At 40.6% G+C, this 14,091-nt stretch overlaps 1 protein-coding gene across 6 annotated transcripts in view; it reads right to left on the minus strand.

The window, feature by feature from the left end:
* The window catches only part of ANKRD44 (ankyrin repeat domain 44), a 344,106-nt gene that overhangs the window by 38,579 nt on the left and 291,436 nt on the right, over positions 1 to 14,091 (minus strand). For all 6 annotated transcript variants that reach the window (XM_057301464.1, XM_034954727.3, XM_063595508.1 and 3 more), the window contains exons 18-23: positions 13,871 to 14,072; positions 9,289 to 9,376; positions 8,147 to 8,264; positions 6,035 to 6,251; positions 2,090 to 2,177; positions 756 to 839 (exon numbers count right to left, since the gene is read on the minus strand). In XM_057301464.1, coding sequence (XP_057157447.1) covers positions 756 to 839; positions 2,090 to 2,177; positions 6,035 to 6,251; positions 8,147 to 8,264; positions 9,289 to 9,376; positions 13,871 to 14,072 — 797 coding nt within the window. The remainder of the gene's footprint in view (positions 1 to 755; positions 840 to 2,089; positions 2,178 to 6,034; positions 6,252 to 8,146; positions 8,265 to 9,288; positions 9,377 to 13,870; positions 14,073 to 14,091) is intronic.

The raw sequence follows: 14,091 nt of genomic DNA on the forward strand, positions 1-14,091 counted from the left end.
GCTCACTGCAACCTCTGCCTCATGGGTTCACGCCATTCTCCTGCCTCAGCCTCCTGAGTAGCTGGGACTACAGGCACCTGCCACCACGCCTGGCTAATTTTTTATATTTTTAGTAGAGATGGGGTTTCACCATGTTAGCTAGGACGGTCTCTATCTCCTGGCCTCATGATCCACCCGCCTCGGCCTCCCAAAGTGCTGGGATTACAGGCGTGAGCCACTGTACCCTGCCCAGACACACATATGAGAATGTTCACCACACCACACTTTGAAACAGCAAAATATTGGAAACAATCTAAATGTTCTTCAATAGAGGGCAGGATGAGCAAATTATAGCATATCCATTCAATGAAATAATATGTAGCTTCAAAAAGAATATGGTAAATCTGTATGTTTTGGTATGGAAGGATCTCCAAGATATACTAAAAGCAGAGCATTGTTATAGAATGCTACCATGTGCAAAAAAGAATATATGGATATATACATATATGTGTATATATGTTTGTAGATATGCATAAAAATATTTAGGAGAAAATAAAATTTATAAATAACAGTGTATAGTAGCTTTCTCTGTGGAAGAGGCTAGGGATTCTAGGCTTAGAGGGAAATTTCTTTTAATTATACACCCTCTGTAATATTAAAAACCATGCTTATCCATTATTCTTTCAATTAAAAACATAGATGCTTGGCTACTCTGCAACTGCAAAGCAGAGGCTAAGATTCATCAAGAAAAAAGCATGCTGTTTTAGATTACTTACCTGCCTTTGTCATCTCTACAACTGACGATACTGGAATCTATGGCCCCAAGCAGCAATGATGCACAATTCCCATGATCATTGATTCTAAAATGAAAATGGGTTTTAATGTAACAATCTCACTCTTTTAAATTATATCACCTCCTAACCCATCTTCCTATGTACTGTATATTTGACAATCTGAAGCATTTAAAAAATCGAACGTAAATATTTGTGGTATATGTTTCAATGGCATACATTTTGTAACCCCTAGCATTACTTCAGAACCTCTATATCCTGGTAGAAGTTTATTGCACTTATGCAAGGCACCATGTTAGGCGTTTTGGAGATATCAAAGTGGAATAGACATGCTTCCTTCAGATTTAAAATCTTTCTGACCTTTGGGAGGCTGAGGCAGGTGGATCATGAGGTCAGGAGTTCAAGACCAGCCTGGCCAATATGGTGAAACCCAGTCCCTACTAAAACTACAAAAATTAGCCAGGCGTGGTGGCGCGCACCTGTAGTCCCAGCTGCTTGGGAAGCTGAGGCAGGAGAATTGCTTGAACCCGGGAGCCGGAGGTTGCAGTGAGCCGAGATTGTGCCACTGCACTCCAGCCTAGGCGACAGAGCGAGACTCCGTCTCAAAAAACAAAAAATAAACAAAATAAAATCTTTCTGACTCTTTTTTACTTATACTTTCTTTATTGATCTACTTTATGCCTCCAATATCTTTCCAATCAAATGACTCAGTTTCATATAAAGGCCAGAGACAATGTAAAGACAAAGAATCCTCAGGTCTTGGGCCCCCAGGCTAACCATGGAAGCCCAGTTGAACACAGACTCCCAGGCTGACTATGGAAGTCTGATTTAAAGTCACTGTATCCTCTGAACTATGGTTCACTATTGAGACTGGAGCAAAAATTAAATTTATCAGACAAGAGCTTACAACATATGAAAGATGAAGAATTTCAATATATGAAAAGTTGTCCCAGTGTGAAATGTCTTTCTAACCATCTGTAGGCATACTGTTGTCAACGCTGACTTATTTTTAGAATTTGGCAGACAAATGTGAGTTATACCTGAAGAGTTCTTCACATGGGTAATGCACCTCTCACTCTACCCCTTCACGAGATTTCCCGAGGGTGGCATCTGTGCCACTTTGGAACTGTGGCACTCCACAAAAATCTCCGGGAAAATCATTAATATTTTGCTATCAGATCTACTTGTCTTTAGCAGCAAAAATGGAATATTTCAGTCTTATCTGTAATCTAAAAGACTTTTTTCCCTACAAAGCAACTTTTCTATGTGTAGTTAAAATCATTAAAGCAACATCATTAACTCTCAGCATTTCTACTTACATTGCACAGTGCAGTGGAGTAAAGGGATTACCGATAAATTTGCGAAAACATTTTTGCTCCAAAAGTACCTCTATACAGTTTTCATTACCTGCAAGAAATAAAAATAATTTAGGGAGTTTCCAAGAAACAAATTTTGTTCAACCCAATCTGCTTTTTCATTAAGTATTGAGTTTTTGGTTTATGAATTTTCCTGAATTGGCTGAACATTCATTCTCCATGAAATAAAATTAACAAAATGCCAAAATGTTATTAACATGTTCACAGGTGTTCTGGGACTTAATGAACAAATAAAACAATGAAGGCCATATGGTCTGGTGAAGAGAGACAGAGAAGATGACTCATTTGCAAGCAGAATATATTCTGTTTTATTCTCAGCTCTTGAAAGATAGATGCCTCACACAGGCATGCTTCAATTTGTCCACATTTATAAGAGGAAATGTACCTTTCACCCATACAAATACTTCCACTTACATTATACATTCTAGTGGAGAGGCGAAACTGTGATTAGGAGAAAACAGTATTTGAGATAATGCATGTGAAAAGGTTTTGACTATAAAATACTATATGTGTTTTAACTGCCCCCAAGAACAGTTCTTGGCATATCATGGGCATTCAGTAAGCACTATTCAAATAAGTAGATGAATGAATATGTGAAATTATTTTCAACAAAATGGTAGGTAGTTTCCAAATCAACTGAATTCAAGTTAAGTAAGGTCCTAGCTGTCAGCTTACTTGTTATGTGATCTGAGGCAATTTACTTGGGATCTCTGAGCCTCAGTTTCTCACATATTCAAAACTGGACTAGGAATACCTGCCCTACCTATGTCACAGGATGGTGAGAACTTTACTCAATAAAGGGCCTCAGTGTGGTTTGTGACGTTCTATACAATTGTAAGACAGATCTTGCTGCCTGGTATTGTCTCCCAGGAAGAAGGGTGATGGTTTCCCAGCCTGACTAAGCATTCCCTCATTACAGACCTGGTTAAAACAAAAAACAAAAAACAACGACCAAGTCTCTGTGGTTCTCAATTCTAATGTGGGAAGGCATTGCCATTTTGCTTTGCAACACAGATTGTCCTGAAACCTCTTCTTGGTTGAACTCAGTGCTAAGTTAGTGAAAGTTCCCTTATGATCTACCTCAGAATGATGTAGATGGGACAATTTGAAATATTAAAATACAAATCAAACTTTTCTTATATCTAAAAAGAGAATAGGCAATATTGCTTTTAGACAGATTAAAAAGCTTATGAAGTAATAAATATAAAAAACTGGCAGTGGCCGGGCATGGTGGCTCATGCCTGTAATCCCAGCATTTTGGGAGGTCGAGGCGGGCGAATTACTTGAGGTCAGGAGTTCAAGAGCAGCCTGGCCAACATGGCGAAACCCCATCTCTCCTAAAAATACCAAAAAAAAAAAAGATGTGTGGTGGTGCCTGTCTATAGTTCCAGCTACTCGGGAGGCTGAGGCAGGAGAATTGCTTGAACCCAGGAGGCAAAGGTTGTAGTGAGCCGAAATCACGCCACAAGCCTGGGTGACAGAGTAAGACTCCATACACCCCCAGAAAAAAAAAAAAGCCAGCAGCTCCAGGAAAGTTGTATAATTTAGCCTTCCAACTAACTACATGGAACCCTCATTGAAATAGTCCCAGACACCTCAAGTCTTCCAAAGGATCTAGCTTAGGGTAGCATCCACACATAGCATTCCTTAAGTGGGGACTATATGAATCCCAATTTAAGAGTCTGTACAGGTAGGACTGGAGATGACTGAACTCCTTTCAATATTTCAAAGTGCCTAGTAAAAAGGAGTCTGGGAAGATGGGAGCTTGAAACTCAGTCCTGGACAAAGGCTGCACTGAAAGGGTGAACGGCTTAGGAGGAGACTGCTCCTCCTCCCCTGCCTGTACCTGGAGAGGCTAGGAACACAGACACCTCTCACCCTGAGCCCTGAAGAGAGGATCTGGTCTGTGTCAGGTTTGCGGCCCGCCATTATAATCAGCACTCTCACTGCATCCTTCTCCTCTTGTAGGTTCTCCAGTGCCAGAGAGCTCCCACAGCTTGACCCAGATGGGGGTCACCCATTAGTAGGTTAAAAAAAAAAAATCACAATCCTCCAATGGCAGGAAGGGAACAAAACCAAGTTGAGGAAATAGAAAATTTGGCTCTTACTGAGCAGAATGAATGAAAAAAGAGGACCGTAGTGAAAACACAGTAAGAGGTCTTAAATTGATATAATTAGAACACACACACACACACAAACGCCTTTTGTGGAACTATTAATGGTTTCTAAATTAAAATTTTAATTGACTAATTGAAAATGTAAGAAGAAAATTATAGAAGCAAAGTAAAAAATACATGGGAAAATATCCATATAATCTTAGGGGTAGGAGACCTTTTGAAGAGAGACTGGAAACCTGGAAACCATACAAAATCTGATAGGATCTTGGTTTTGTTCATTGACATATTTCAAGTATCTAAACAGTAGCTGCCATTGTAGTTATTCAATACATATTTGTTGAAAATATAATAGAAATGTATCTCTGTAACTGATTCAAGTACATAAAAGCTCAAAATCTCTAAGTGGAAAAAAACATCCTAAACAAGGAACAAAAATATTCATATTTCTAAGACATTCATATCATTAAACATTCATTCATATCACATTCTTATCACCAAGACAAGGTGCTCCCACAAGCATACGAGAAAAGATAAATAGCTCAATAGGAAAAAAGTGAACAGTGGATGGAAAAAGTAATTTCTAGAAGAAGAAATACAAATAGCCAGGGTACTATTAGATAGGGAAATGCAAATTGAAACAAGAAGATATCTTTTGCCTCTCAAATCGACAAAAATTTAAAAAGGTGTTATTCTGGGTTGGCAAGCATGAGGAAAAACACTAACTTTTATACAAATGTTTGGTGAAATGATAAATTTTGATATCCTTTTTGCAAAATAATATGGTATAATTTATTAAAATTAAAAAATACACAAACCCCCTTACTCAATATTTTTATTTCTGGAAACTTATCTGAGAGAATTTATGGTACCATAATATGGACATACACATTGCTGCATTGCTTGTAATAGGAAAAAAGAAATCTGAATGTCAATCCACAGAAACCTGGTTGAATAAATAATAAGTTCTGGTATACATATTGCTATGAAATAATATATAACCATTATAAGATCAATCCATATTGATACATATTGACTTGTAAGAATATCTGCAATACAATTTAAACACCAACAAAAAATTATAGAATGGCTGCTATTTGTTCTATAATTCCAGTTTCAAAAAATATACACATTAATTTATAATTATTTATATTTTCAAAGGAAAAATTATGAAAGATGCACACAAAATTACATTAGAAAGTAGGTTTAGAAATGGAAACAATTTTACTTCAGATATTTCTGTACTTTGGAATTGGTATAATTAGCATGCATTTTTAAATTAAGTGAAATACGAATTTAAAAATCTCCCAAATAATAAGTACAACAAAATAAATAAGGAATATGAAACACAACAAACACCAAAAGATGAACCATGCATCTACTAGTAATCAATTGTGACAGGTTATTAAATTATATACATATATTTGGTATTAGTTTTATTATTTTAATCCCTTGTGGGATCCTGGTTATACTATATAGATCAGAAACCCTGAATAAAATTGGTCATTTAAGCTTATCGGTTCTGATTACGGTTAAGTGTTAATGATTAACTAAAAGGGGAAAGTGAACTTTTACTCAGTTAAGGCATCACAGCAGCTGTGGAGGGGTGAGAACTATTAAAAAAACAAACAAAATACACAAAAAAGATATCTTGGATGCAGAAAGATTAGAAACCATGGTTTGCAGAATTACATAAGGCTCTCACCTCCACTGAGCTCACAGTGGTCCTGGGGTAGGAAGTCTAGTGGAATCAGTCAAATGATAAGCAACTCACCATTGTAACAAGCCCAGTGCAGCGGCGTGTAGCCTTGGTTATCTTTGAAACAACAGTCCTCCTCAGAAAGAGCCATTTGGAGCAGCTCGCTCAGCCACGTGGCGTGGCCACGAGCAGCTGCATAGTGCAAGGGCGTCCTCCCTCTGGAATCTTTACAGAGAATTGACACTTCTTGTTCCAGCAGCATTTGCACACATTCCTCGTGTCCTGTCATAATCTGATGCATTGCAATTAAAAACACAAAACAAACCTCAGAAGACTAAGGAAGCAAAGCAGTTGGCTAAGTGAGGCTGGGCTTAGAGCAAGTGGACATATGCCTGGATCTTTAAGGAAGGCAGACTCTGTCCTATTTCAAGGGCAGAAGGCAGAACAACCTCAGCAAAATTCATAACAGAAAAATCTGTGAACATCAGCATTTTCGAAATATCTCTTGCCTCTCCTGACAACCGTGAAAGATATCATGATGCGGCTGGGCGTGGTGGCTCACTCCTGTAATCCCAGCACTTTGGGAGGCCGAGGCAGGAGGATCACTAGGTCAGGAGATCGAGACCATCCTGGCTAACATGGTGAAACCCCATCTCTACTAAAAAAAATACGAAAAATTAGCCTGGCATGGTCGTGGGTCCCTGTAGTCCCAGCTACTTGGGAGGCTGAGGCAGGAGAATGGCGTGAACCTGGGAGGCAGAGCTTGCAGTGAGCCCACATTGCGCCACTACACTACGGCCTGGGCGACAGAGCAAGACTCCATCTCAAAAAGAAAGAAAGAAAGATATCATGATGCAGCAGTAAACATCAGTTTTAGAATCAGGAAGATCTAAGTGAAATCTTGGCACCCCTGTGACAGGTCAGTTCGCCTCTCCATCCCTCACTCTATTCACCTATGTATAAGAATAGTAATAACAACTTCAGAGGACGTTGTGAGGACTGAGATAACAGATGCAAAGGCTCTCAAATTGTTGTACAGCACACAGGAAGCAACTGAGAAATAAAAACTATGATTGTGACAATGATCGCATAGCATTCCTCTTCTCTTCATTTATCAGTGTACTTGGTACCAGCCCAAAATAGCAATTTTATGATTTCTGCTTGTGTTTACTTAGTTTATTTGGCATGCTTTAAAAAACAGTTCAGAGGGTGCAAGTGGCTAATGCCTGTAATCCCAGCACTTTGTGAGGTGGAGGCAGGAGGATCACTTGAGCCCAGCAGTTCGAGACCTGCCTGGGCAACATGGCAAAACCCCATCTCAACAGAAAATACAAAAATTAGCTGGGCATGCTGGCATGCACCTGTGGTCCCAGTTACTGGGGGGAGTTGAGGTGGGAGGATCATTGAGCCTGGGAGGTGGAGGTTGCAGTGAGCTGAGATTGTGCCACTACACTCCAGCCTGGGTGATAAGAGTGAGATTAAAAAAAAAAAAACCAAACACTTCAACAGATGTGTGCAAATAATTGTCCACAGGATACATATTTTGGCATTATTTGTAAGGACAAACAATTAGAAATTGCATAACTACTGAAAACCAGGTAATCATTGAAATAAACTATGACACTTGAACACAATGAGGCATTAAAAATCATGATGCAGAAAAAAATGAAATGAAAAAAGATCCTTGATATACTAAGAGAAAAAAGCAGAATCCAAATGATATCTTCAGTATTCTCTTTTTAAAATCTAAAACAAATCTATATATAGAAAAAAGATTGGAGATAATATACACCAAATAGTGGTTATCTCCAGGAGGTATGATTACTGGTGATTGTGATTTTCTTCTCTGGGCTTTTAAAAAAAATATTCTGCAAATTTTCTATGATATACTTGTATTTTGTAGTCAGAAAGCAGAACCAATTTCACCAGCAGTAGGTGTTCATGCATCTATTATCACAATCTAACATGAAATCTTAAGAGCAAAACCTTCCATTATTTTGCCTTTGCCAAGGATTTTGTAATTTCTTTTGGACTGAATAAGGTTAATTGGTTGTATTAGGAAACAATTTTTGCTAAACATTTTTGCTAAAAATCCAATCAAAGTAGGCCCTTTGTAATTGTTTGCTAAAAAAGAAAACAAGCTCATTAAAAAAATTGCTTGACTAGAGCTGAGAAAGATGTACATACCCCTCTGTGTAAAGCTGTGCATCCTAGGATGTCAACAGTGTCTACGTTGGCTTCCTTTTCAAGTAACAATGAAACAGCGTCAATATGTCCATATGCTACTGCAAGCATCAGTGGTGTTCTAGGCAGAGAGATAAAGCAGGCTTTCAAAAAGGAGATTTAAAAAAATATTCATCACTACCAGTAGGAGGACATTCTCTTTCTCTCTCCCATTCTCTTCCCCTCTCCTTTTGACAATTTCTTAATATTTTCTAAGTGTCCCCAGTTTGCTATACAATATGCAGAACAAGCTATCTGCCTCTGCTCTAATGGCCACATGGAATGTTGTTAGTGGAATGATCCCTAGGGATGAGGCAGGGGAAGCTTCCTTTTCAAAATATTCATGTTAATCCCATCATTTTCAGATCCATGTAGCATTTACTAGATATCAAGGGTGAGGAGTATGTGTATGCAGAAGCCCCTCTTGCTTCCATCAGAGCAGCTCTACTTTGTAGCATTCTATGTTGGACTTCTGCTAAAGATTTCATTTACACAAAGCTTCTTTCCCTAAAGAAAAGTCTGTCAAGTCTCAGGGAAAGAATGAAGTGTTGTGATGCAAGAGGGAGGTGAGATTCTGACTATCACACTGATTCACATGCCTGGGGCTAGTCACTGCTGACTTTTGCTCTGCATTTCCTATTTGTAAGAGAAGATTAGGTGGGGAATATGCCAACAGAAGGAAATTACTTTGAAAAAGCAAAGTTGAGGAAGAAAAGGCATCTGAAGGATTTTAATAATAGAGATAACCTCATGAGGTCTGTCCTATTTATTAATTAGAAAATGGCAATGGTGTAGCAGCTTCAGAAGAAGGTAAAAATGGGCGGAAAGAGGGAACAAAGGAGAGAATATAAATAAGAGCCGGGAAACATGGCCACAGCCCTTAAAAAGGTGATCCTTTCATCAAGATATGTGCACACCCACTCCTTCATGCTTTTCTTGGATATACGCACTGTGACTTAAAGCCACCTCATTGTGTATTGGTCCTGGTCCAAATATATTCCCCCAACTTCTCGGTTCCGCAGTGAGCCTTGTAATGATTTAAGAAACCAACCAGGTGGCTGCTGTGATTGAAATGTCAACCCAAGGCCACGTGTGAGCGCACTTACTGTCCTTTGGCATCTTTCACATTGACCGCCTCCGGGTTGTCTGCAATTTCTAGCAACAGCCGTAAACACAGTGTGTGACCATTGATTACTGAAAAAGAAAACAGTGGACAGTCTTTTAACAGAACAACACTACACATATCTCTTCCAAATGACTTTTTTTTTTTTTTTTTTTGAGATGGAGTCTCGCTCTGTCGCCAGGCTGGAGTGCAATGGGGCAATGTCATCTCACTGCAATCTCCACCTCCCGGGTTCAAGCGATTCTCCTGCCTCAGCCTCCTGAGTAGCTGGGATTACAGGCATGCACCACCATGCCTGGCTAATTTTTGCATTTTTAGTAGAGACAGGGTCTCACCATCTTGGCCAGGCTGGTCTCGAATTCCTAGCCCCAGGTGATCCGCCATCCTCGGCCTCCCAAAGTGCTGGGATTACAGGCATGAGCCACCAAGTGACCTTCTGAGACAGAATCTCACTCTGTCGTCCAGGCTGGAGTGCAATGATATGATCTTGGCTCACTGCAACCTCCGCCTCCCGAGTTCAAGTGATTATTCTGCCTCCTGAGTAGCTGGGATTATAGGCATGCACCACCACACTCGCTAATTTTTGCATTTTTAGTAGAGATGGGGTTTCACCATGTTGCCTAGGCTGGTCTTGAACTTCTGGGCTCAAGCAATCTGACTGCCTTGGCCTCCCAAAGTGCTGGGATTACAGGCATGAGCCACCGTGCCTGGCCCCAAGTGACATTTATTTGGACTTCAAATCAGTGGTTTTCCATTGTTGCCGCTGGATCCCCCTCGGCTTCCAGCTCAAGGTAGTTTCCAGGCAGAGTGCCTCTGTGTTAATCTGTCTTCCCCCTTCTTCCTAGCAGGGTGCATTGATCCCCACCTTCCTTTTCTAGTTCCTGTGTTGAGGGTTTTTTCTTACACTTAGGGTCCTTTCTTATCTCCTGTCATGGGACTAATAATCTCTCCCCACTAGTCAGCTCCCCTTTTTGTTCCTCTGAGTCACCCAATTCCATATAATCATACTGTATCTACCCTGCCTCCAACCCCTTTAAAAAGAAGGAAGAAGGGAGAGAAGGGAGTGGAAGTGTGAGGGGAGCAGGAGCAGGATGGAGGAGGAGGAGGAAGGCGAGGAAGGAAGGAGAGAAGTGGAGGGGAGAGGGGAGACGGTCAGAAGGGAAGGGAGTAGGGACCTGGGGCCGCCTCTTCTCCCAGGTCGTTTTACATTCTGAGGTAGATATTCAGAAGAGGTGTTCCTGCAATCGCTCTGACTGATGGGTGGTGGCAGAAAACAAAACCTCACGCCGGCTGGGTGTGCAGGCTCCATCCGCTCACTGTTGAGTGACGGTCCCTCAGCCCCGCGGTCACCGAGCCACAGGCGGCGCTTTCTCTGACTTCCCAGGCGTCCTCGTGCCTGGCCGAGGTGTGACTGGGCTCCCTGGGAGCCCTTTCCTAGGCCAGACTGGGCCTCCCCCTGCCCCTCCTCGCCCAGCGGACCGAGTGGGGGCCAATGTGGGCAGGAAATGCGGCCCCCACGCGGGGCCGGCCTGGACCGGCTGGGGCGGGAGCACTGGATGCACTCCTGTGCACACCAATTCCAGGCAGCTTTAGAAGGCTGTAGTGGTCCCACAGGGGCTGGGAAGCAAACCTGTGATGATAACCTCAGGGTAAGCTGCTTTCTGCCAGGCTATTGAACGCAAACCAAAGCCTTATGATAGGCATGACTTCCCACTCAGGGAGTAAGATGAGAGCAACCGTGGTTAAAATTCCAAACGTGACCTTCTCTCCTCTCTAACAATGAGAAGGCCACAAAGTACATTGCATTTGCCACATTATGGATGTGGAGAGAGAAGGGAATAGACGCCGCTATGTGAGGTTGATAAAGGCTCTCCTAAGAGCTGCATTTTACAGACCTTTTATTTACTTGCCAGCCACAAGAGAATGCTAATTTAACAATGACACATTTTTTCAGGGACAATACATACATAGTGGAATTAGCTTGCATTCATCAACAGCACTCAAATGAACTACAGGAATAATGTGCACATTTTGTAGACCATTGCATTCAGCTAATTCTCAGCAACATTCCATTTATGTATCTCGGGAGGAAATTCTGTGGATTGGAGTACAGGTAATATGTCGTTGCTGCTGCTGTTATGTTTTTTGTTCTTACAATTACACTAAATCTGCTACCATTGGTGAAGTAGGCAAGAAGTTTAATGTATGGCTAAAAGGAAATGACTGGCAAAGGACTGACAGCTGAATACTGCAGATGGCAGGTTCATGAACATGGAAAAACAGCATATTTTGATTGGTTCCTCTTTCTGTAGCAACTTAATACTCTAAATAGTCATAATCATAATAGTTCAAGTGACATTTGATATTTGGCTAAACATAAGAAGAAAAAAATTATCTAACTTCATATAACTCACCCAATGTGTTAGATAGCAAAACAGTTTCTACAGTTGTGCTTTTGTTTTGTTTTGTTTTGTTTTTTGGTACAGTAGCTTTTTGAACTTAGCTAATAGCCCTCAGGTATTTTTTTTTTTTTTTTTTTTTTGAGGTAGAGTCTAGCTCTGTTGCCCAGGCTGGAGTGCAGTGGCGTGAACTCGGCTCACTGCAACATCTGCCTCCTGGGTTCAAGCGATTCTCCTGCCTCAGCCTCCCGAGTAGCTGGGACTACAGATGCGCACTACCATGCCCAGCTAAGTTTTGTATTTTTAGAAGAGATGGGGTTTCACCTTGTTGGCCAGGCTGGTCTCGAATTCCTGACCTCAGGTGATCTGCCCTCCTCGGCCTTCCAAAGTGCTGGGATTACAGGCATGAACCACTGCGCCCAGCCCCTCGGGTAAATCTAAGTTCCCCTGAAGTTGGTAGCCAAACTTAAATTCTCTTTGGCTTCCTACACACTACATTTCTTTGTCCCCAAATTGCCTTCTAGCAAAAAGATGCTAACATCTTTAGCTCTGCTGCCAAGTTCAGCTTTGTCTCAGACCAGCTCAGCCTCTTCCTATGAGTGACAACCATTTTTCACACGACTCAAAGACTACAAACTGTCACTCCAACTATCTGTGCCAAAACCTCTCATACTCGTCCTGGCTCTTGCTCCTCATAGTGCTCCAAGGATTTGAAACTCAAAATATTGGCCTCTCAAAAGAGTTGAAAAAGATTTTGGGTAAGCAGATCCTCAAAGCACATGCTAAAGCTTCTGCACAGTAGACATTTTGTGAACAGTCCAGTGACAGTGTCTTTTTAGTGAATGACAGGAGGAAAATCCAAGCTGACTGAGTCTTCTTGACCACTAGGGGGCTTCACTGGACCACAACCCATATCACACTGGCAAATGAGTGAAAATGATTGTTCTTCATTGTTTACCTGTTTATAAGGGCGATTTTCCACAATCAAAGTAGGCCCTTTGTAATTGTCAGGAATTATATAATAACAAAAATAGGATGCTTCTCTTAAAAATAGCAACTAATCTTTTAAAAAGGAGGACAAAATTTGAATTTTATAATAATAACAAGAATGGCTGGGGAGAAAAAAGACTAAATGTGATGAGAAATGAGAATTTATAATTCAACCACACCAACTATTACTAACCTTATGGCTAACGTTTTTTTTTTTTTTTCCAGCAACAATCATTTCCAAGTAAGTAGGCAACAATTAGGTTTTTTCAACCTCTGTATTGTTTTTCTTCAGTGGCTTGGAAATTCAGGGACATAGATGGAAATAGTTTTTTACAAGGTCTATCATTCTGGGAAAATTTTCCCAAGTAACAAGAATCATAAAGTCTTTTGAAAAAGTATCTTCACTTATTTGCTTCCTCAATACACCCATTTCACCAAGTAAGACAGTTATTTATCGTTACAAAATGTTATCTACTACCCTAATCAAAGGCTGATATCACTGGATTTCCTGAGCCAAAGATATCTATGCCTTAGCTGAGCTAGAGACTCTTCCATATTACCCTTATGTCTGTGTATATATCTAGAAGTGTCTTGACACAGGTTTTCATGGGCATGGAAGAAAAATCCCAGAAAAGGCAAATGACTTTCTTTTTGATATATACATGTACTTTTAAAGCGTCTTGATTTTTACATCGATGTGTTAAAAAGCTAAGAAACATCATTTAGGCTGGCAGAATGATGTACTGATTGCTGCCTTATGATTCCTTATACGAAATAGCCCTGAATACATTAATATGAATATGAAATAGCCATAAAACCTGCTATTGGTTTTATGCTTTCAAATACTGTTTGATTTTGATGTATTTTGTTCTATGTAACTTGTTCTGAAGATTGCATTACACCTTGCCCTTTGTTCAGAATGTTTTGTGGTAGCTGTTAGCCAAAAGTTCTGAACTCTCTTTTGAGTTAACAAGGCCAGAGCACCTGGCCAGAGAACACCAATCACCTCCAAGAGGATAGCAGGCCAAAAGCATTTTGGAAGTGTAGAAGTGCATCTGATGTGGAAAGAAAATTGATATTTAAAAAACTGGGATGAAAGAAGATGCTGCTTTCCTTCTATTAAAACTTACAAACAAGCCACAAAACTAGGGTAATCAGGCCCTTGACAAGACCTACCTGAGGCATGAAGTGGGGTTCTTTTGGTTACATTGTCTTTCACAAAGATGGATGCGCCCTGATTGATAAGCGCTTCCACACATTCTGTGTGTCCTTTAAAGGCAGCCAGATCCAGAGCAGTGCGGCCTTTCTCATCCCTGATGTCCAGGTCCACCAACGACTGCAGAAGGACTTCCAAGGCTTGATGGTGCCCATTGTAGGCCTGCAAAGAAGAAACCAAT

The sequence above is a fragment of the Pan paniscus genome, chromosome 13 (assembly GCF_029289425.2).
Source record: "Pan paniscus chromosome 13, NHGRI_mPanPan1-v2.0_pri, whole genome shotgun sequence".
In the NCBI taxonomy this organism is placed as follows: domain Eukaryota; kingdom Metazoa; phylum Chordata; class Mammalia; order Primates; family Hominidae; genus Pan; species Pan paniscus.